This window comes from Podarcis muralis, chromosome 2 (genome assembly GCF_964188315.1).
Source record: "Podarcis muralis chromosome 2, rPodMur119.hap1.1, whole genome shotgun sequence".
Lineage (NCBI taxonomy): Eukaryota > Metazoa > Chordata > Lepidosauria > Squamata > Lacertidae > Podarcis > Podarcis muralis.
This window is the reverse complement of record NC_135656.1, coordinates 69,480,741-69,505,169: the sequence shown is the minus strand read 5'-3', so window position 1 is coordinate 69,505,169 and position 24,429 is coordinate 69,480,741. Positions and strand designations below refer to the sequence as shown.

Genomic DNA, 24,429 nt, shown 5'->3' with positions numbered 1-24,429 from the left:
CTCTTTGTGCTTTCCAGACTGACTCGTAGCCTCAAGGTTTCTTCTTCTTCTTTAAAAAAATGTTTTCCTCACTATGTGTCGAGAAGGCCTGGGTAATTCCCATAACTGAGCTGAGCCTTGCTGTGCCCTGCTCTGCCCCGCCCAATGTCCTTAGCAACCCAACCTGGCAACTTAAGGAGACAAAGGCACAGAGCACAGGCTGGACTGGAGAGTCCTTGCAAAATGGAACCAGGGTGGCCCTTGCCTCTCACATTGCTCCTCTGCATCTGTACTATAGGTAAGAGGGGGTCTCAGCTCCATCATGCATGAAGCTCCTGCTCCATATCTGTTCAGTGGAGGATCCCCATTCCCAAATTAGATTTCACTGTTAGGACATGGGAACCAAGAGACTGGAGAATTGGTGTCCCTATGGGTGGTGGTTGTTGTTGTTGTTGTTGTTGTTGTTGTTAGTCAGCTTTTCACCTGAGGCCCCTGGGCAGGTTACAACCATTTACAATGTATTACTAAAAGTCACAGCTCAACCACAAAATGTTATAAAATAAAAAATAAAAATAAAAAAATTCCTTCCAGTAGCACCTTAGAGACAGACTAAGGTGCTACTGGAAGGAATTTTAAAATTTTGTTTCGACTACGGCAGACCAACATGGTTACCTACCTGTAACAAAATGTTATAGTTAACTTTCGGCTAGTCAAGGTCAACCTAGACATAGCGTGAGTTATCCATGGCCAGAAACTATTGTGTTTTTAAAAGAATAGCAGCTAGTGGGGTGGTGGTGGTTTGCGTTGAGCACATGGCGCTGGGGAAGAATTGACAGCCCTAGACGCCATGAGAGCATTACCACAGCACAGTTCGTCAAAGGTTTCCTAATCCTTCCCTCTGAGGAGATTGGTCCAGGAGTTTGCCTGAGTACTCTCTGAAACAGAAATATGCATGGTTATTTCCAGAAGCAAAGGAGAACAGGTAGAAGGTGGCATTTCCACAGGCAAAGCTTTATCTTCCATATGACAACTTGCTTCTTCCTCAGTTCTCTCTTTCAACATCTGGGAACCCCAGGCTCCTTTGCTTTTGGTTGGGGAGTATGTTTGCTGAGGGAATGTTTGCTCACTAATTGAACTGAATGTCTGGTAGATAATAACAGTATTTTCTCTTGTGCCCCCCCCCCCCCGGCTCTAGATCCAGCCATCGGAGACATAGGTAAGGAGAGGAAACCTCCACACTTGCCTACTTAACAGATCTATGACCAGTGGCAGGGGAAGGAAGATCACCCTGTGCAGTGCAAAAGCAGGCTTTGATGCACAACAGCTGTGAAAACAAAGTCAGCTGTTCTTCATGCAGGCAAACATGGGTTATAGCCAAGTGTGTATGTTTGAGCACATGCACTTCCAGATGGGCATACAGACACCTGAGTGCCTAAAATGCTGTTACGATACACTGTGGGGGAAGCTGCCTATGGTCAGAGCAAGGCAGCCCCTCCCCTCCAAACATAATATTGTAGTACCATAGGAAGCCTTTGAACAGTGGCTGCTCTTAGGCTGCCAGATCTTCACTATAGATGAGAAGAGACAGACTGTAATTGCTCTGGAATTGAATGAATACAAAAAATAATAATATTCCTTTATATAGTTAGTTAAAAGAGTTGGCATAACCAATTAACAATGAATACACAGCAATAACAATGCATGAACAGCCCAGATCCAAACCGCTATTGAGAACATAGCAGGGCATCAGTTTAACGATGTTTGCTGAATGATCACTATCAGTGCTGTTAGGATCTGTTCCTGTTGCTCATTCATCCTCCATTTTTGGGTGTCTTGCAAATCTGCTTTCTTCTCTCTTTCTTTTGTCCTCAGTCTTGTTTATTTGTTTATGACATTTTACCTGAATTGTTCTTGAAGCCATATCGCAATTCTTGCATTGCAGGAAGTTGGACCTAATGACCCTCATGGTCCCTTCCAACTCTTACAGTTCTATGATTTTACTATTCATTTATGAAAGCAAGCTGCTTTCATGTTTTCAGAAACATGGAAATTACCCATGTCATATGCATGCTTATCAAAGAGGTCTTTCCTGTAGTCAATGGTGTCATGGGACCAATACAATCATTGCTATCTCTGTCTCTGTTACAGTGATTGAGGGCATCCCAGACACTGTGGTGCTGGAAGACAACTTGACACCAGGCACAACCGTGGCCAACTTCACTGGCAACTGTACAGACTCCAGTGATCCACCCGCAGTAAATCTGAAGACCACAAGCCCCACCACATCTTTTTTCAATCCGCCAAATTTTGTACCCCCTGACATCTATGAGGTACAAAAGACCAGTAAATTTGTGGTCAATTCTCTCTCTCTCTCTCTCTCTCTGTGTGTGTGTGTGTGTGTGTGTGCAAGGGAAAAGCTTTTCCTGCCATCATGGCCTACGAGAGTACAGGGACTCTTTCCCTGTGTGGCATTTTAAAACACATTTTAGTGGGGATTTTTGAACTGGGACTCGTGAGTCAACAGTGCTGTTGTCCTGCTGCACTGCATGCCAGATATTTCAATCCAATCAAGATGAACTAGCCTCTTGTGGGACTAGAGTATTTAATAAATTATATTAATTAAACATACCTAGAAGAATTGAACAGGTTAAGTGTCATTTTTGTTAACCAGTATTGTGCCGCAGAATACAGCTTTTGTTTAGCAAATGTAACCTGATTTTTAATGTATGTGAACATGTAACTAGTATGCGGAAGCATAGAGCATAGAAAACTGTTTCATACCTGTTTCACTGCATTGGTGCCTACATTAGGACAATATGAAGCATCAGCAATTCATAGAATCATAGAATCATAGAATCATAGAGTTGGAAGAGACCACAAGGGCCATCGAGTCCAACCCCCTGCCAAGCAGGAAACACCATCAGAGCACTCCTGACATATGGTTGTCAAGCCTCTGCTTAAAGACCTCCAAAGAAGGAGACTCCACCACACTCCTTGGCAGCAAATTCCACTGTCGAACAGCTCTTACTGTCAGGAAGTTCTTCCTAATGTTTAGGTGGAATCTTCTTTCTTGTAGTTTGGATCCATTGCTCCGTGTCCGCTTCTCTGGAGCAGCAGAAAACAGCCTTTCTCCCTCCTCTATGTGACATCCTTTTATATATTTGTACATGGCTATCATATCACCCCGTAACCTCCTCTTCTCCAGGCTAAACATGCCCAGCTCCCTTAGCCGTTCCTCATAAGGCATCGTTTCCAGGCCTTTGACCATTTTGGTTGCCCTCCTCTGGACACGTTCGAGTTTGTCAGTGTCCTTCTTGAACTGTGGTGCCCAGAACTGGACACAGTACTCCAGGTGAGGTCTGACCAGAGCAGAATACAGTGGCACTATTACTTCCCTTGATCTAGATGCTATACTCCTATTGATGAGGCCCAGAATTGCATTGGCTTTTTTAGCTGCCGCGTCACATTGTTGGCTCATGTCAAGTTTGTGGTCAACCAAGACTCCTAGATCCTTTTCACATGTACTGCTCTCAAGCCAGGTGTCCCCCATCTTGTATTTGTGCCTCTCATTTTTTTTTGCCCAAGTGCAATACTTTACATTTCTCCCTGTTAAAATTCATCTTGTTTGTTTTGGCCCAGTTCTCTAATCTGTCAAGGTCGTTTTGAAGTGTGATCCTATCCTCTGGGGTGTTAGTCACCCCTCCCAGTTTGGTGTCATCTGCAAATTTGATCAGGATGCCCTTGAGTCCATCATCCAAGTCGTTGATAAAGATGTTGAATAAGACCGGGCCCAAGACAGAACCCTGTGGTTCTGTTAGCTGCTTTCCTTCCCACAAGTATGCAAAACTACTACCCAAATATTACCGACGGATGCAAAGGGGGAGACTTTTAGTTGCTGCTGCTACTTTAATTAGGCCATTCCAACATGCCACGTCCTGCCACCTGGCACCTGGGCACCTATCTGGCATATGGACATCTATTGATTGGTGCCCATGGCATCATTAACACTGGGCTGTTCATCAGGATTGAACATGTGGAAGAGAGGTGCAACACATGATGAGATTTTTTTCTTCTGGCTTCCAGGTGAGCCTTGGTCCCAGTGCTGCCCTGGATGCTAGACGGGTGAATCAGTATGTTTTGACATTCAGTGCAAGTTGCCCAAGTGGCACGCCAGTTGAAGTTAATCTCTTCATTCGAGTCATTGCAGCAGACAGATTGGAGTGTGGCAGTGGACCTGAATACATAGGTAAGGCTATCGTGGTAGCCCTGGTATTTCATCCTAAGGCCCTGACAAGGGTGCCATGGTGAGAAGAGTTTTAATATGGTACAGTACTGCGGTCAGGGATGTGGGTGGTGCTGTGGGTAAAAGCCTCAGCACCTAGGGCTTGCCGATCGAAAGGTCGGCGGTTCGAATCCCCGCGGCGGGGTGCGCTCCCGTTGCTTGGTCCCAGTGCCTGCCAACCTAGCAGTTCGAAAGCACCCCTGGGTGCAAGTAGATAAATAGGGACCGCTTACTAGCGGGAAGGTAAATGGCGTTTCCGTGTGCGGCTCTGGCTTGCCAGAGCAGCGATGTCACGCTGGCCACGTGACCCGGAAGTGTCTTCGGACAGCGCTGGCCCCCGGCCTCTTGAGTGAGATGGGTGCACAACCCTAGAGTCTGTCAAGACTGGCCCGTACGGGCAGGGGTACCTTTACCTTTACCTTTACAGTACTGCGGTGTGGTGAGGGCAGGGGTGGTGGTCTCGCTACCAGGCACTGAGAGGCAGTGAGTTCTCTAGCAACATGTGGCAGATCCTGCATGGCAAAGGAGGGTGCTGTTTTTGTTTCCCAACCACGGGGAGGCAGATTTGAATAGTAGACTTGCCAGTGCTAGAAGAAGGGACTCTGGGGCTGCCCGTGCCAGTGGGAAACTCAGCCTGCAGAGGGCTCCAGTGCTGTCAAAGGGGCAGATTCAAACTAGGGCAAGAGCCTGACTGCTCCCATCTCTTTTACTGCTGCAGGAGAGAAATCAGTAGGCGTTTCAGAGGATGTTGGCCCTGGAGAGTTCATCTACCAAATTGTACTGAAGAGGGAAGGCAGAGACAACTTGACTGTAAGCACCTTTGTTGCGGGGAAAGCAGGAATGTTGGAAAACTTTAAAAATAAATAAAAATAAAGCCATTATAAACTATTCTTAAATGAATGCTTTTAAATAAATAAGGAGTATAGTTGGGGAGGGGGTGTCTTGTACAGGGAATTTTCCAGTAGTGTGTCTGGCCATGGAGCGAAGGCTTGAGAATTTGGAAGGTGGCATATTTTAACAGTGCCCCAGGCAGAGGGGGAGAAATCAATTTTGGATATAAGTCTTAGGGGAAGAGATTTTCTTTAAAACAAATAAAGAAACAATTTCCCCAGCCAACTTTATGTTCTTTTTATACAGTTCTCCATAGAGAATTCCTCTCTGCCTTTCATCATAACTGGAGATGGAAGAGTGCTGGCACCTGCCATGGGTTTCAGTCGTGAGCAAGCTGGCAAGGTGTGTTCCATTGCTTACTGTACCTAGGCATATGTTCTGCCAATATCACTGTCCTTATAACATGTCACTTCCCAGCTCTGTCCCCTTTCAAAAGTGTTCTGTAGTTTGTTAAGGGAGCTGGGAACTGTAGCTCTGTGAAGGAGAAACACAGTCCTCAGGATTCTTCAGAGTACAACCTGCACTTTAAATATGCATTGGATGTGCTTTAAGTGTATGGTGTGGATCTTTGTCTCACCAGACGTTTCCTCCTAGCCCTGAGACTCCCACCTCCCTGTCCCCAGGTCCTCTTTTCATTAAAAGGCATCATTTGGATGGGGCCACACAAATGATGCTAAAAACACACACACACACAACGGTTTATGGAGGGAAAAACCATGCAGCAGGCTTCTGCTTCTCATGCAGAACTGTAACTGAAAGCATAGTGCTTGAGAAAGCTGACTCAACCAGTTCCTACTCAACCAGTAGGGACAAAACACGACATTCTCCATTTCAAGGTACTGTGCCTTCCTGTTCCTGGGGCTTCTGTGGCACTTCAGTCTTCCCTCCCTAGGAGCCAGTGTGGTGTAGTGGTTAAGAGCGGTAGTCTCGTAATCTGGGGAACCGGGTTCGTGTCTCCGCTCCTCCACATGCAGCTGCTGGGTGACCTTGGGCCAGTCACACTTCTCTGAAGTCTCTCAGCCCCACTCACCTCACAGAGTGTTTGTTGTGGGGGAGGAAGGGAAAGGAGAATGTTAGCCGCTTTGAGACTCCTTCGGGTAGTGATAAAGCAGGATATCAAATCCAAACTCCTCCTCTTCTTCTTCTTCTTCTTCTTCTTCTTCTTCTTCTTCTTCTTCTTCTTCTTCTTCTTCTTCTTGGACCCAGCAACATACTAAGAGCTTGCTTTTGACTAGACCTATCCCTCCTGCTTGTAAATTCACGCCATGCCGTTCTCCCTGCAGACGTTCTCAATGGTCATTGTGGTAACGGACAGTGGTGGGAGAAGCTGCCGCAGGACTCTGGCAGTGAAGGTGCTGCCTGTTTACCACAAGCAAGTCAATTTCACGTGAGTTGAGTTGTTACTATGTTGTTTTTAATGCTGTTATATGGTTATATGCCACTCTGATATTTTATGATATGCTGGTATAGGGCACTTTTATGAATAAACAGCGGGGAGAGAGATACAAAGGCTCTTTGGCTCCAAGTTCCCCACAGCATAAACTTAAGGCATGGGCTACTTGCCCCAATATGTTCTGCCACCGCTGGTGGTTATGCAATATCATAAGAAAGGTGTGCTTAAGAAACTTTTACCACAGAGTAGAGAGTGCTGGGGCATTGCTCCCAGATCATGTCTAGTCACACTTGACCTGAGAGTTGCACTTCTGTGACATTGCAAAGGATTAAAATAGTGCTTTTTTTGGCACCTCTAAGATATCACCTTCTCACAAAGCAATCACTTTTGATGTAAGGAATGTACATTCAGGCCATCAGAGATTTGAGCCAGGGCAAGAGGCTACTGATCCGGGCTTCCCCATTCCAGGGCACATGTGGGACCCATCCACTTCCCCTCTCATTAACTTGTACCAGAGAAGGAAAGTCCTAGCTCTGACAGCCTTTTGAGTAGACAAAACAGCAGGTCCCTGTGATACCTGGAGTGTCGCTTTTCCCACCCACATCCCTTCAAGTGCCATGCCAGAGAGGCTATTGCTGACTAGTGGCTGCCAGTCCCTGGTGGCAGAGGTGGTAGAGATGATCTGGATTTGAGAGCAGAAACTGAATTAGAAGAGATTATTCGCTTGCTATAAGGGAGCTGTGCAAATCCCCTCTAGTGTCAGGTCAGGTTTACTGCCTCCTCTGTCCCATGGGCCTGGGCAGCACAACATGAGCAGTGAGGAGTGTGAGCTTTCCTGAAACACCACCAGCCACCATTGTATTGGGGACTGGGCCATCGCACTATGTCAAATTCTTTGAAGGAAGCATAGAGCAGGGAGGACATTCAGGTGTGTTTTTCTCTTCCCTTTGATGCCACACATATTGTTGAAGTTGCATGGAGCAGCCATAACTCACTATCCTATTTTTCAACATGACTCTAAAAGTCCTTGTTGTCCTGTTAATGCTCTGCTTTATCCCAATAATACAGACTTTATCTGTATTATCCCAAAACAGGAATATTCAACTATGAGTAGATGGGGTGGCTTATAGCACCTGGGGCTTACACTCTTTTCTTCATGATATAGGGAGTCATCATTAGCAATATCGGTATCAGAAAACACAATTCCCCTCCAGCCTATTGTAAGAGTCAATGCCAGTGGGGAAAATGTGCTTTACCGGATCATCTCCTCTCTGCCCACAAGGCATTTCACCATTGAACCAGGTAAGGAGAATCCAGGGATGTGGCATGGAACCCACACAGCCCCAGGGAGGGCTGGGCCTTCTGTGGTGGTCATCAACAATGGTCTTCAAACTATGTCAGCCATCTTACCCTCAAGGAGCTGAGTGATCACAGCCAGTCTCCTGCTTGCATGCAGACACAGGCATAATCAGGAACACTTATGACCTAAATCTGAGACGCTATCCAGACTTAACTGAAACCCTGCTCACAGTGGAAGCCTACAACATGCTGCATCCCACAGATAAAGCCACCATCACCGTCAACATTACAGTAAAGCGGCAGAACCTGCAAGGACCTCTGTGCACCCCTGCTGTAATTGTGTAAGTCTCCATAGAGCAAAAGGATCTTACTCAAGCCTGAGCCAGCAAAAGAAATGTAGAGTTTGAGGGTCTCTCCCTACCTGCTATGCACAGCAAGGTATAGCTGTATTTAGGGTATAAGAGGATCCATGGGTATTAACCATGAGTAGGCAAACTAAGGCCTGGGGGCCGGATCCGGCCCAATCACCTTCTAAATCCGGCCCGCAGACGGTCTGGAAATCAGCGTGTTTTTACATGAGTAGAATGTGTCCTTTTATTTAAAATGCACCTCTGGGTTATTTGTGGGAAATAGGAATTCGTTCTTTTTTTTTCTTTTTCAAAATATAGTCTGGCCCCCCACAAGGTCTGAGGGACAGGGGACCAGCCCCCTGCTGAAAAAGTTTGCTGACCCCTGGATTAACTATGCCTCTGAGAGGAGAATTGGCTCTAGAGTGGTGGTGGGGACTTGTGGCTCTCCAGATGTGATTTGGCCTCAGCTGCTATCAACTCCAGACAGGGATAAGGAGTGTTGAAGATCAGCAACATCTGGAAGGGCCACAGGTCTCCCAACCCTGATCCAGAAGTAAGAACGATCTTAAGGGCTAATGAGTCAGAGCAATCAGAGCACAAGAATTGTCTTCTTTCCACTGACAGAACAGTAGCCCTGTGGAGAAGCCTTGACATGCTTGAGCGTCTGTTTGTCTTGTCATCAGTGATCAGCTCTCAGAGAGGTTATTGAGAAACATAGGCAAAGGGGAGAGGAGGAGGAGGAGATTTTTCTCTCCTTTCAAATCACCATTTCTATCCTTCTGCATCTTTTACTCTTTGTGGCTATTGCTGCTTAATCCTAGAATTGAGATTCCAGAGACGACCCCCATTGGGACGCCACTGCCGTCTCCATCTTGTAATGATGTAGAGAGTGGCAGCGATAGGCTTCACTATGAAATAATGGAGGGCAGCCAGAGCCCTCCCTATAGCTTCCAAATGAGGCACTCAAAACTACAGGTAAGCCCTTGGAATGGACTTATTTCTTTCATCAGATATGTTAGGGAGAGGGAGTGGGGAGAGTCGGCAAGGCTTAAGAGTTGAGTAGCTTCCAACATACCTAGCCATCCTCTCAGTTTTGCCAGAATTTAGGGCAAAATGTCTCAGGGTACTGCTTAATTCCAATTCAGTCACTTCTGGGTACCTGAAAGATAATGGGTGTGGTATCTCTAATTAACAATGAGTTTACCATTTTCCCAGACTAAGCATCTCCCCTTGGCAGAGGATGCTATTAGTTTAAGATGTGCCCATATGGTCCTGACCTTTCTGTCCTTGGGTCCTGGCAGGTGAACACCACTTTGGACTGTGACTCTGAAGCTATGGCCAGCCTTAACTTCCAGCACCAAGCCACCATTCTAGTGACTGATGATGGAAGTCCTCCACAAAACAGTGCGTACTGCTCTGTCAGTCAAATGTTATTTGGGTTTGGTCTTCTTTTGATACTGAGCACAGTAGGTCATGGGAAATCAGGACTTCAGCAAGATCTCTCCTGGATTGGCTTGCTTTGAGGTATGGTAGGAATAAGAGGGCAGAGGTGACTTCCCCTGGTAAAATCCTCACTGCAGAAACAGTTATTGGAGCTCTCTGTTGGCAAAGGTAAATCTATCATGTTTATGGCTGTTGTCTGGATTAGTACCAGGACCTAGGAACCCAGTGAAATGCAGGCACAAAGCAAGCAGTTGCTGAGGATCAGAACTAAATTATAGGCCAGATGGTATGTGTTCAGTAGGCAGTGACAGTGTTTTAATAAGCCTGTTTGCATATGTTTCATAAGAAGTTGGAGTTTGGATTTATAGCAGAAGACAGCATTCCCCCCCCCCATTATGCATTTCTTTTGTATCTCTCTGTTTTGGCTTCTGTTAGTACACACACACACCATTTGGGTGCTTCCCTTTTGGTGTTTATGAATCCAAAATCTATACCAAGAAACTTGAGTTCTCTTACCTTTGTATATTATGTAAAAAGCCATGCAAAGTCCCATCTCAGCTCAGACCTCACTGAGCTCTAGCTCTGAGGGCCTTCTGCCAATTTCCTCATTGCAAGACGTTACAGGGAACCAGGCAGAGGGCCTTCTCGGTAGGGGCACCTGCCCTGTGGAATGCCCTCCCAGGAGATGTCAAAGAGATACAGTGGAACCTTGGTTGTCGAATGTAATCCATTCCGGAAGACCATTGACTTCCGAAACATTTGACAACCAAGGCACAATGGGCGGTCAGCAAATTCCACTGCAAAAATGGAGAAACACGCCTCAGAAGCCGTTTGACTTCCAAGGTGCATTTGAAAACGGAAGCATTCACTTCTGGGTTTTCGGCGTTTGGGTTCTGAATTGTTCAGCTTCCGAGACATTCGAAAACCAAGGTTCCACTGTAATTATACAACCTTCTGTAGACATCTGAAGGCAGCCCTGTATCAGGAAGCTTTTAATGTATTATGTTCAGTTGTGGTTTTGTATATTCTGTTGGAAGCCTCCCAGAGTGGCTGGGGCAACCCAGTCGGATGGGCGGGATAAAAAAAACAAGTTGTTGTTGTCAGCTGCTGACCACTGAAAATTCTACTCAGCTTCTGCTCTGGCTTCAGAGATTTTTACCAGACACTTTGAGGATGATTCAGAGGCAATATGATAGCCATCTTCAACTATGTGAAGCAATTTTGTTTTCTGATGCTCCAGAGACTTAGGACCTGAACAATGGGTTCACATTTCAATAAAAGAAAATTTAGATTAAACTTTAGGAATAACTTCTTCACCCTGTGAGCCACCTGACAGTGGAACAGGTTGCCTTGGAAGGTGATGGGCTCTCCTTCATTATAGGCTTTTAAGGAAAGACTGGCTGGCCATCTGTCCAGGATGCTGTAGCAGACAGTTTCCTGCATCAGCTGAGGGGTTGGGCTAATGACCTTTGAAGCACCAATTCTGTCACTCTATGATTCTGTACTTTGCAGCCTGATGAACTAGAAATCTCCCTTAATTAAAAAAAAGAAAAGAAATCTAAGGCAGCAATCCTAACCCTATTTACCCAGGAGTAAGCCCTACTGAATTCAGTAGGACTTACCTCTGTGTAGTCATAGTTAGGCTGGTGCTGTAAGTGCCTTAGGGTGCTAAATTCTGAGCCCAATAACATATTCTGTGCTTCTTTAGTGCAAAAGTGGAATCACAGAATGTACACAGCCATGATTGTACCATTTTGCTCTGTTCTTAAGAGTAGCCTCTCCGTACCACCTCACCTGACTTGGCCACCCATATCGTGGGCCCATCTTGATACAGCCATGTACTAGGAATAAAGAAACAGATTTGCAAACAATCTCTTCCTTTGGGGATGTTTGAACAAGGGAAGGATGTATTTGTGCGAAGCTGCAATCCACATTCCACTTCTGCACAAGACTGAAGAGGCAACAAAGTGTAGTTAACATTGATTTGCCACAACCCTACAGAGAATAGCAAATACTGACACAGGGACCAATCCTTCTGTTACATTTTCCAAGTGCCTTCAAAAGCATTCCAATGAAGAAAACATGTTGGAAGAGGCCTCCAGGTTGAACATTTTAGTTGCCTGACCACATTGGTTAATGAACAATTTGTAAAAACCTGACTGAAAACAAACCAAGTAGTAGCTCAACAATGAACTTTGTTAACGGGTTACCCCCGAAAACCAAAGGTGCCATCCAACCAAAGTATTTTCAAGTTTGATTGAATTCAATGAACATGACATAAGACTATGCCTGCCACCCTAAATTGAAATCACTGTGCTTATTGTTAATTTGATTGTGTCCTGGGCGTACAGGGAGATAAGAACCACCAATTATTGTATACCATAAAAGTCATGGCTAAACAATAAGGGAAACTTTCAAAGCAGCTGTAGAAATTCTGCAAATCATCTGCCCTTATACTTGTGGCTAGTTGATAAATAAGCATACTTTTATCAATAGCATAAAGATGATAATAACGACTTGTGTTGATATTTCTTGATAGAGAAAATGTAAGTCATGTACTACAGGGCTGTTGACTACAGTCATGTACTACAGTTGTTGGCTGATTTGACCTTAGAAGAAGTCCCACAAACGTCTTCTGTGGTACATGAAGGCAGGCTGTTACTAAACAAATTTGTCATGGACAAGCAACAACTGCATGTGGTCTGTGTCAAAAAATAAACAGAGGATCAAACAGAAATCCCAGCACGGAACACCCTCAAAGGGACACATACTTCACACTACAAATAGCAAACTGACAAACATCCAATAAAATGGAAATAAGTAAAGCACACAAACATGAGAATTGTACGAAAATTTTTCTGGATTTTTAAAAACAGTTAAAATGAATGTGCAGAGAAATGTGGTATCCACAATGGGTCCATAGACAGTTAATATGTCTAATAATTGCCAACATTGAATATATAAGTATATAAACTGGCTAGATGAGGGTCACAGAGGCAGGTTGTAAGAACAAAACAGTGAGCTCTTTGACTGGGTGGTTGTGAGAGCCATACCGCACCAGATTCTGGCCCATCACCAAATAATTAAAACTACACACTTGGTGACGACCTATTGGTTTAAATCTGGATCTGCCCCAATCACATTTCAAGCAGTGTTTAGACGGACACAGTTTTTAAAGTGAATGGGGTAGGTATATGGGGGGTGGTGTTTGTACTGAGCACCTCTACGCAAGGGCTACCTCCCAGCAGGGGCAAAAGACCCTGACAAGAGAGGCTACAGGGAGGTAAGTGACAGGTATGCAGTGCTCTGTTCACACATCCCTCTTGCTTGAAAAATCAAACTCCACTTCCTCTGGTTACATGTAACTGGGTTTAAATTAAAGTTGGAACCTGCAAGCCTGCAGCTACCATATACAATTTGAGCCGGGCATTTTGCTAATGGTTGTGTAGGCTGGTTTCTCAGTTCCTAGCCAATGCTTAGCCAACGCCTGCTGAAGTTCGAGCTTTTGCTTCCATATTTATTGAGCATTCAACCTGATTGGTTTGTACAAATTATGTGTGGAGTTGCTTTGACATCCATTTCCTTGAGTATTCTCCCTGATTTTTTTTAATGGGGAGGTTATATGATGTCATATCAGGCACTATTTATCCCATAATTCCCAGTGCATTTCCACATCACTTTCCTTACCAAAAAAAATCTGGGATTTTTTCCCGGGGATGGGGGAGGTGTTGTGCAACAGCACCAAATCAACTGTAGCTGTGCAGCTTGAATTTGGCAGTATGTGATTGAATCTTGCCTGTAAAATAATGAGTCTGAAAGTGTCCCTAGTCACTCAGGCTTCTCTGATTTGTTTCTGTCCCCTGCAGCCACAGTGCAGGTGTTGGTGACAGTAAGCCGAGTGAATGAATACAAACCAGAGTGCTCAAGGCAATTCTTTAGTGTCCCAGAAAATGCAGGCTTTGGATACTTCGTTGGCAGCATCAATGGCACTGACCGAGACTATCCTTTCAACAACATCATATACAGCATCCTGGGTTCAGAGGACTCTGTTTTCTACATTGGCCGTCGCTCAGGTAAGGAAGGGGATTGGAATCCTGTATGACGTATCCAGGTAAACTGATGTCACCTGCTCTTAGCCCCACTTTCCTGGTTTTATATAACACACCACTTGTCTGGGTTTATTATTCAGCTCTTGACTTAATTGGGCTTTCTTGCATTTTGATTTAGATGAAGGTTCCTCCCTGTCACACACACCCAGATTGGGACTGATCTGGTCAGCCTAGAGACCTCCAGAGGATTTTGCTAGGGAATAATGGCCCATGCTTCACAACACTTTGCCTTCTACTTTCCCAAGGCCCATACTCAAGATCATCTCAAGCAGATCATTTAACACCCTTTTAACTACCTACCATACTCGCATCAAAGGGGTGGAAGAATGGAAGTGGGGTTTCAGCTTTGGCAGTTGTGAATATGGACCTGGGAGTGGCTGTTATTACAAAGTACAGTGGTACCTCGGGTTTAGTACTTAATTCATTCCGGAGGTCCGTTCTTAACCTGAAACTGTTCTTAACCTGAAGCACCACTTTAGCTAATGAGGCCTCCCGCTGCTTCTGTGCCACCAGAGCACGATTTCTGTTCTCATCCTGAAGCAAAGTTCTTAACCTGAAGCACTATTTCTGGGTTAGTGGAGTCTGTAACCTGAAGCGTATGTAACCCGAGGTACCACTGTAGTATAAATGCACAATTTTATCTTTGTGGCACAGGTGAGCTCTATGTGTTGGGACCACTGGATTATGAAAAGCAGAAGTCATATCATTTGGTCATCCAGCTAAGGGACTTTGATAATGGCGTAAATCCTGAATCGTCGAAGACAAGTCTGTGTAACATAACCATTAATGTGCAGGTAACTGGACTTGGCAGGTGGGTGAGTAGAGTGAGGTTGTTGCAAAGCTTTGAGTGGGACTAGGTCACCTACAAGATTACCTTACCCCACATGTGTCCACTCAACCACTTTGATTGGCAGAATCAGCACTTTTTACAAGTGCCACGTAATACCCACAGGGCCGGATTTAAATTTGATGAGGCCCTAAGCTACTGAAGGTAATGGGGCCCTTTATATGTCCAGCTGTCTTTTGTCAACAACAAATTGTCAAAAACATTCAACAAATTGTGTTGAATATATGCTATATGGTAATTTATGGACCTAACAGGTCCATGCACAACACAAAACACTGTTGCTGTATGTAGGTTTTATTTTATTTGTTTTATATATTATATTTTGGAAATGTACATCCAGTGGTTTTTTCCTTTAAATTTTTTGGGGCCCCCCAAGAGAGTGGGGCCCTAAGCTATAGCTTGTTTAGCTTATATGTAAATCCAGCACTGAATATCTGCACCATATCTATAAGAAGACAATCCTTTGGAATCTGAGGGAGCAAGGAGCTGCAGCAGGGAGGGCAGAGAAAGCTAGTGAATGGCTGTACAGGAGCTTGTAACGAACACCTGAACTACAGGGGACTTTATACGAGTAGTTTGGTGTCACATGAATCTTTTAAAACTACATACAGCAAGAAAGAATCTTCAGTAAAGAATGGGGGAGATAGGTGGATTATCTAAAAATAATATTGTAAACAATTAAATACCTTAGCAGGATTAATTTAAAATCTAGCAATTAAAAGGTGACTTTGGAAGAAATATAGACAGTAATAAATAAAAGGAGTTAAGGAGGAAATGCAGTTTGAAAATGTTTGTATAAAAAACCAAGGAAGGGGAGTAGGGAAGTGTAAATAATTGTGTATGTAATCAAATTTGGTGGTTATTATTTAAAATTTGAAAAACGAAAAAATTTAATAAAATAAAAATAAAACTACAGTACATACAGCAGCTGTTAACAGCCTGCTCAGGATCCTGACCTCAGTATACAGTGAAAGTTGCTTAATTGTTTCTTCCTGAGTCATAGTCCTAATGGATATCAATGGTCCTCAAAACAGCTTTTTGCCCCAAAAGGGAAGCTCCCCTTGGTGCCAATGGGTAGTTTTATGGGTAATGAAATGATCAACCCACTGAGGCCCTAGCATTCAAGACATTAAATTATTCCTTCATTGGCTCAGAGCAGAATCTGAAATGAACTTTGGGAAATGAAATTGCAGAAAGTAAACCCTTTCCTGCCAAAATCAAGTGCTGTGATCTGTAGACACCTGCTCTATGTCATCTTTTGGCTGTTGCTTCACACAGAACACTGCAAAAGCATGGGTTATAATTGCTTCTTAACACTTTGGGCAATGTGAGAAGCCCAGCACATGAAGGGGTCCTTGCGTGGAACCTTGCCTCTTGCAGTACCAGTGATAATTGCAAATGGGAGATGGGAGTTTGGGAACAACCCTTTCCAGGACTTCTGTGCCGATAAACACGACCCCTTTATTTGCTCCTAGGATATAAATGATGAGCCCCCTGTGTGTAATCCACCCTTTTATCAGAGTTTCATACTTTCTACAAGTACTACATGTGTCACTAATCTGCAATGCACGGAAAAGAATGAACGAAGTGAACTCGCCTACAGGATTGTTGGAGGTATGGAATGGCTGAGGCAGAGCCCTAGGGAATAGGCAACAAAGAGGCTACCCTAAACTGTGACATTCTTTGGTTCCAGCTCCTGAGTGAAGCTGCTGAAGGACAGAGGTGGATTTAGCAGATATGGGCTACTGTTTGAGCTAGATAGCCGTCAGTGGAGGGAAACAGGAACTTAACGGTGTGCTGAAGCTAGAACTCTCAAGGCAGAACTGAAGTAGCAGAAAACATGAGAAGGTCTGCCTGAGAGTGCAAGCCTATGCAAAGAGGGCAGCAAGGGTTGCATTTCTGATGGCAAATACTGAGTGTGCACCATACACTTAAGCAGGTTTAATGGTTTAATAGTCCTTCCTCAGGTCAGTGGTGTAGAGAAGGAGGGAATGCATAGTTCTGGAGCTTCTTTCAGAGCTGGAGCAATGGCATAACCCGCCAGAGTGCCAGGAATAACTGACTGGTCCTCATTGCTCTGCCAAGTGGACTAGGTGATAATGAGGTTTTCAAGTTTGACAGATCACCGTGGAGGAGGTCAGAGAACGAGGAAAATAATTGCACAGAGGCTACATACTTCTTTCTTTTTATTTGAGTAGGTTCCTACTTCACATTAGCAGGTAAATGGTTGCGATCCTTTGTTAGATTGTTTGCATTCATAATGGAAAACTACAAGTTACATCTTAGCTCAGATGTGTTTTACAAGTTACACCTATGCAGTAAGCACCAATGAGTTCACTCCCAGGTAATTATGCATAGGTGTACAGTCACACTTATCCTAATAAACTGGTATTGGGCTTTGAACTGCTGCTCTGTATGCTGTTTATAAATAAATCAGCACAGCTGGGGGGGAATTAGACTCTACTTTGGATCATGGCAATGCATCCCCTGCCCCCAGTCTATGACAGCTAATAATGAACGCCTGCACTTAAATTCTGAAGTGCGCTATACCACTGTCCTAGGGAATCCTGAGAACTGTAGTTATGTGAAGCAGGCTTTGGAGCTCAAACGGACCTCCGTACACTCTTACAAAACTACAATTCCGATGATTATTTCCGGGGGAGCCAAAACAAGTTAAAGTGATATACAGCTGATGTAAGTAAGGTTTGCAGTGTAGATGTGCTCCCCTCCCTCTTTTTCAGGCAACACAAATGGGCGCTTTCGCATGAATGGAAATTGTATGCTCCATAATACCTTCTCCTATGCCCGTCCTGGCATTTTTGACCCCCTCACTTTTGAGCTGCTGGTGGAAGTGACAGATGGTGGGAGCACACCCCGCTTCAGCACCACCGCCACCGTTCTCGTTTACGTGACTCCCTGGACCACGACAGTGCCTACTACTACCACCACCACCACGGTGAGGGGGCAGATAAGGACGTGCTGTTGCCAGGAAGCCTTGAGTCAATGTGATTCACAGGAGTAGTCACACTTGCACCAGAGCCCCTAGACCCACAGCTCTTTCCCTGGGCTATGAAGTGTGTCTGCTATAGGATGCTTGCTTGCATTATGGTAGCTTAATAAGTCACTTAATAAGTTCCATTTATAGGTGAATGCGACCTTCCTAATATGACTTGACCTTTTAGCAGCATTTGACACCTTGAATTTGAATTTGACAGCATTTGGAAGCCACCTGGATCATCTGAAATTAGACATTGGAATTGGAAATTGAAATTGAAATTAGTGACTGTGTGATCTCAGAGTAGTAATGGGTGGCTGCTAGTTCTGCTGAGTTGCAATTATTGCATGGACTATAGCAAGATTCCACCTTTACCTCTTTACTGTTCAGTGTTTCTGAGTAGTCACTGAGAGAGATCCATTGATTATTTGCAGTGCAGTGAGAATGGAGAACCCACAGTTCCAGGACTTATTTTCAGAGCAGAAGTTATGAAATAATTGCTAGAGTGCCCAAGTTGAGAGTGGCATTCATGAGTATGGGACATCTTACTTCATCCTCATAATAACACACTCTATGAAGAGTTGTACTTGAAGATGGTTTGGAAGCTTCTATTGGTGCAGAATGCTGTGGTAAATATTTTGGAAGAATATTCCCGTGAGTCAGTAGTAGCAGCTCCCAGGTTCAAGTGAAAATGCTTTTAAGAACCTTTAGAACAGGGGGTACATGGGTATGCAGCCTCCATTAATCATAATTTGGGAATAAATCTATTTCACTGTGTGCCATGCTGGAAAAAATATTCAGTACATTGTCAACAGGTCAGAAGGGCTTAGTCCAGTAGCCTCTTACTACAGGTTAAGATCATCCCCACACATTGATGAAGGAACAGATTGAGAGAAAATTATGGGAAGGTTTAGATTTGAATAATTCCATTAGTTCCAATGACTTGATGGGCTTTCTCAAGTGGAGCCTGACAAGCCTGAGCTTGTGTGGTTCTGCATACTAGATTTATGTTGTTTTGATTTCAGACGGTGCCCAAGGAGCCCATCACTTTGCACAGAACACTGAGGTACTGGGCACCAGATCCCTGGTTCGTGGTGGTTCTTACGCTCACTGGAGCTCTCCTCCTTTCTGCCTTGGGTTTATTGTTCTGGCGACTCTGCTGGAGGTGAGTTTCCAGTGAAACCTCTCTATCCATACTTTATTTCATATCAATTCCTGACTCAGCTTTGATGTCAGTGGGATCTTCATTAGCAGTGGCTGTTACCCAGGCATGTTCTGGAAGGGGACCTGTCGAATCTGTAACCAAATATGAACAATCATTTTAACAAGAAAGAGCCTGATCTGGTCCCATAGACAATGCTCTATTGCCCTCCCTGCTACCTTGAAAAATGTGAGCTTTTACATTACATTACATTACATTACATTACATTACATTACATTACATTACATCTGTTGCATGCCACCAAAACCTTTTTCTTGCCCTCTTGAGCTCAAGGAACATTTTGGCTTGCTAAGTACATTCTCAGAACTCTCACTGTTGTTTGTATTTCAGGAAACCACCAGGAGAGACATCTCAGCCCCTACTGCAGAACAAGTAAGAACCCCTGTCCATGACACAGAGCCTTGTGCGACTTGGGGGAGTGTTGATTCTCATGGCATTACTTGGACAGGGCTGAAACTAGGCTTTCTGTTACTCGGGTCAAAGACCCAGTTTGTCACATACCCCCACATACCCCCACATACCCCCACATACCCCTACACGCACACACACACACACACCCCTCAACACATTTCTTCATAAAGGGAATAAAAAGTAGTTTGAAAGAGGCTGGAGAAGAGATAATCTCTCCAAATAGTAAAATTGGCTGTGTGTGTATCTGGCTTTCATTCAGCCTTAAGTAGATCTCCTCAGAGAGTAATAGATCATTTGATGAATTATAAGAAGTATTATGACTGTATGATATAACAACAGCAACAACGGAAGCTGTGATAATGATTGGGCACATACCAGAGAGTAAGCCCTATTGAACTCAGTGAGACTTACTTCTTCTGAGTAAAAATGCTTAAGATTGCAGTATAAGACTGCAATCACAGTTACTGGGAGTAAGCTGCATTGAATTCAGTGGGACTTCTGAGTAGTAAAGACTTGCAGTTCAAGGTTCTAAATAGTGAAATAAAAGAATAAATACTCCACAAGTTTCCTTAAAAATATGCTGGATGCTGAACCATTGCAATTAAATAATTTAAAGTGGATTGGCTACATTTTCCTTCCAAATTACAGGAAGGGATAAATACAAAGTGCTTCATATGCCAGCATCACATTTCTTTCATTGCAGGAATTTTATTTTCAGTATGAAGAGGACTCAGTTTTTATAGCTGATTGTATGCAGCGGTGCCCTCTTTATGTATTCACATGGTGCAAACATGTATGTTGTCTTTTAGATCCACACACACACACACAGACACACACACACACAGAGAGAGAGAGAGAGAGAGAGAGAGAGAGAGAGCTCTTTTAATTGATTTCTGAGATGTTGGGGGAAGCAAAAGAAGAAAGCAATAAAACTTTCCCTTTTCATCTTTGCTTGGAGAGCAACCTCCTTCAGGATTTCTCTTTCACAAACAGTTCCAAAAACAGACAGGGCGGGGGGGGGCAGATTTTCTTCAGTAGCGCCCCTCTAGAGGCTTCACACGGGCTGAGACCCCAGCTAGCCACCCCACCCCTTGGAAGGGTCTGTCTTACGGGGCAAAGTCTTGGAGGTACAGAAATGAGCTGAAGCACATCTCAGCTAAGAAGATAGAGTTATAACAGCCACTGACCACATACTACTTGGAAGGGCCCAGCTGATGTCATTGCTATGGTGGGGGAGTGGGTTTCATAGTTTGTTCAACATTCAGGAACTTTATGTATATACAGCAAATACAGACTGTCAAAATTCTGTGCCAATTTAGCAATGCAAAAACTGCACTAAGAAAAACAAATTATATCACTCCTTATGCTTTATGCAGATTCATTAAATTTGCTCATTTGCCATCATTCTGCTGCTTCTCCCAGTCATGAAGAGAAACATAATGAGCTATGTTGGGCACCAAAGCCTCACCATATGGCTGTGAGGAAATCTGCGGAGTTTCCTCACGCCTCCCAGCTTTTTAATATTTCACCAGACATTGTTCTGCGTATTTTTGAGCCTGGTTTCACAGCTTTATGGGATCTTGTTTTCTCTCTCTTTTTCTCTCTGTCTCTTTCATCAAACAGGGAAGTTTGAATTCTACTGAACTTGTGTGAGGTGCTCACTGTCAAATACACACACCTCTGGTCACTCTCAGTGATAAGCTCTTATAACTCCTGTATCCAGCCTTAAGATATCAGAAGCAATAGGGTGAACTACGGTTTCCTTGGCCAGCAAGAGACTGAAGGCCTATGCAGCTCTCAAGAATGGGCCTCTCTCGGCTGTCCAAAGCCTTCACTATAGATGCTGCTGGCAGAGTTAGTTGGGCAGATTTGGGAGGGCTAAGCCTAATAATAACAACACAGCCTGGTTTCCCTGCAGTGGAGCAGAGCTTCATCTTAATGATTAATCCAGACTATTGCTTTGTCTGCCATTAGCCTTGATGGACTCTCACAAGGATGCCAAGTTCCTTCTGATCCACATTTCTCATTCTGTAGGGACAAAGGAGTGGAAAGAAATTACGTCACAACAGAAGAGCCAAACAAGGAGAAAGGGAAAGATTCCACTGAGGCACTGAGTCTGGTACGGCATAGTCCACTTTCAATTTCCCCAGTTGGTTTGTACTTAGCTTGCTCTACGTGCTGCTATCAGTCACCGGCAATCAGCCTTGTGGCAATTCTGCACTTCCATGTGTGGAGCAGCCTTCCTCACCTGGTGCCCTTTAGATGTTTTGGACTACAACTCCCATCAGCCCTAGCCAGCATCACCCATGATGAGAGATGATGGGAGTTATAGTCCAAAGCATCTGGAGGGCACCAGGTTGGGAGAGAGGGGTCTAAACTGATATGGGGCCATGAGTTTGTCAGGGATTTTATGCTCAGCAGTAGCTGTGTGACACTCTACTGTGTGCTAATGTTTCTAGATTGTGTGGCCAACCATACTTGTGTTAACAGTGTACAATCCATAGAGCATGACATAGAGCCTGGCATGTCTTGTGTCCATTGGGATCCAGTAATGTGCAGACTGCCTACTTGGTGAAATGCTCAGTTCAAAAGCAGCTTTCCTTCCTTCACAGTGCTCCTTGCCCTTGGTACCCAAGGTTGGGACTATGGTTATAACGTTAGTTATCTGTTTCTCTTCCTCTCTTGCTGTAGCAACTCCAATTTGATGGTCGTGCCCAGGATCCTGGTAAGCTCATTCTCCATTGTTTAATAATTGTTTCAAAGCACTCAAGCTGCATGGGGACAGTATAGCAGTTCAGTCAGTTTATCAATCATCAAGCAATCAATGTGACATGCATATTAGTTTTTTCATGTCATTGAAAGAACGGCCATGCCATGCTTCCCTCAGCTAGAGCTGATTTCATTAGCACATGGGTGAGAACACAACCCTTTTAGATTGTGTGGGCCAGATCCTTCTCTGTACCCAACACCAAAGACCAACTTTGACAGGTGAGTAGGGCAACCCATCAGTCACATGACATCATCATACTGATGGATAGTTGACAGGTGGGCATATACCTCTTCCACCTAATTACCTTGTGACACCTGCCTTGAAGCCTTAACGGGAGACAGCTGTATGTAAGCTCATTATTTCTGAGGTTCTAACCCATTCCCATAAACCAGTCTTAAAGGGGCAATAATGCCACAACCTCCTGCATTGGAAGAGTGCAGGGTTGACCTCCCCACACCTCAGCAATTTTGTTTTCTGCAGTGATTGGGTGCATATCTGAACTGGGCAGGACTGACCTCTTTGCATATCAACTGATGTTGGGGAAGTCAATCCTGCTTTCTGAAGGAACCAACTGTACACATCAGTTCCCGCGAGGAACAGGCACATGCAGCCATACCATTGCAGTTCAGCAGCTGAAAAGTGGATGGTTCAGTCCTGCTTCTTTAGGGATCAATTTCCCCCATTCATCAGCTGATGCCAGCTGCTCAGAGGGATGATGCCACCTGATTAAGAGGTGGGCATGGTTTCAGGAGAAACCGTTTTATATTTTTAACAAAAAAATCTCAAAGCGGTTTACAACCCACATTAAAACATCATATAAAACAATCCAGAATAAAATATTACAGAAGAAAGTCAAGCATACATTCAAAGCAGCATAATGACCAGGAAACTAAAACATTAACTTATAAGATTCAAAATAAAACCTTGCTAAAGGAAGTCACATATAAAATGCACAATTAAAACAGGATAATTAGCAGGAGCATGAAATGTTATCATAAGCACAGAACATATCTGCTGCTGTTGCTGCCAATCCTGCCAATGGTGGTTCATGGCGGCTGTGAAAGCTCAGGCTTGATGACCTGGATCTGCAATAAGACAGAAAGATTACATGTCACAGCAGTCAGCGAACCCACAATCTATAACTGGCTCTCTGGCAAGGATGACAGACTGAGAACCATGTGGGTCTAATGATATTATCAGGCTGTGTAGATCCCTGTAGGATGCCATAACTCTGGACTGGGAAGTTTGAAGGTTCCAAATGAAACAAATGCTAGGTTTGAACTACAGATGCCATAGGGCAAGACCACTTATAACCTCCACGTTTGTAGCTTTAAAAAAATGATTTCATACAAAATCAGGCATGAATGAAACCAATGCAGAAAACAGGCTAGAAGTATTGAAGCAGAGACAGTGTGGGTGTGCAGTGTGGGATTGTTGTTGGGCAGATGGAGAAGGCAAAGAATGGGGACGTGGAGCTAAACTGGACAAAGGCCTAATGTTGTTCCTTGTTTTATGTCCTTAGTCACTGGCCAATATTACCTGTTTGACAGCAGCACTGGAGCACGGCGCTGGGTGTGAGCATGCCCTATTCCATCTTAAGGAGTGAGGCACAGGTGTACACAGATAAAAAGGAGAAACAGGGTTTTCTGCACAGCACCAATACTGTTATTTACATATACATATAAAAAATTGTTACCTGCTGTTTATGTTGGGCTGGCAACTAGCCTTTCCTATCATGCGCCCCTAATTGTTTACATTGACTTGTGCATGTTCCTGGGGAATCAGAGAAGCCTCTAAGAGCCTCTCCACTGGCAAGCTGTTTTCCTCCTGGCTAGTCTTCATCTGATAAACTTCAAGATCTGACAACTTGGGTTGCTACCTTTGTTTCTTACCCTGCTCTAGAACTTTGTTCTGATCCAGCAGGGCTCTTATGTTCTTATGTTCTCTGTGAAAGTTGTGCCATAATAAAGGATGTGCCTTTGATTGTGTATAGAAAGCCTTTATTTGACTAACTACTAAGTTAGCACAACCATTTCCAAAATATCTGATACTAGGGGTAGGGAGGTTAACAGGCCAAAGAGCAAGTTCTAAACTTGTGCGTTTCCATTATGTTCTAAGAAGAGCTAAGATGTTATCTTTAAAATAAGAGGGGGAGGGGGAGAGCAGAGCCTATTGGGTGCATCTTTCCTAATAGCCCCCCCCCCCAAAAAAAACCCACCCCAACCTGGAGCCAGCCTTGTGGCTTGCCCTTAACATCAAATGAACCATTGTCTCTTGACCCAGCTCCCTGAACAAAATGCCCTAAATTGGCATGTGTGGTATTGAGAACATCATATTATTTTGTGCACCCTGACGTTTCCTGAATTTTGATGACACATGTTATCATCAAACCACACTGAACACTGACAACAATTTTCATGTGTGAGGCAGGTCAGAAC

General features: G+C 44.2%; 1 protein-coding gene across 1 annotated transcript; it reads left to right on the top strand.

Moving 5' to 3' along the window:
* CDHR4 (cadherin related family member 4) lies at positions 1-23,974 on the top strand. Its single transcript, XM_028718579.2, has 20 exons — positions 1-277; positions 1,175-1,195; positions 2,128-2,309; positions 4,063-4,225; positions 4,980-5,071; positions 5,399-5,494; positions 6,436-6,539; positions 7,711-7,847; positions 8,002-8,185; positions 9,016-9,169; positions 9,496-9,598; positions 13,504-13,710; positions 14,401-14,540; positions 16,069-16,207; positions 17,335-17,549; positions 18,614-18,753; positions 19,141-19,182; positions 21,256-21,340; positions 21,913-21,946; positions 23,514-23,974. Exons 1-20 carry the CDS (start codon positions 145-147, stop codon positions 23,567-23,569), a joined length of 2,427 nt encoding a protein of 808 aa, XP_028574412.2. The 5' UTR covers positions 1-144; the 3' UTR covers positions 23,570-23,974.
* The last annotated feature ends 455 nt before the right edge of the window (positions 23,975-24,429 follow it).

Excerpts from the sequence above, each read along its gene's own strand:
- CDHR4 (XM_028718579.2), top strand. The coding sequence starts at position 145 with ATGTCCTTAGCAACCCAACCTGGCAACTTAAGGAGACAAAGGCACAGA. Across the intron at positions 7,848-8,001 it reads GCATTTCACCATTGAACCAG|ACACAGGCATAATCAGGAAC; the intron begins GTAAGGAGAATC and ends GCTTGCATGCAG. Across the intron at positions 14,541-16,068 it reads ACATAACCATTAATGTGCAG|GATATAAATGATGAGCCCCC; the intron begins GTAACTGGACTT and ends ATTTGCTCCTAG.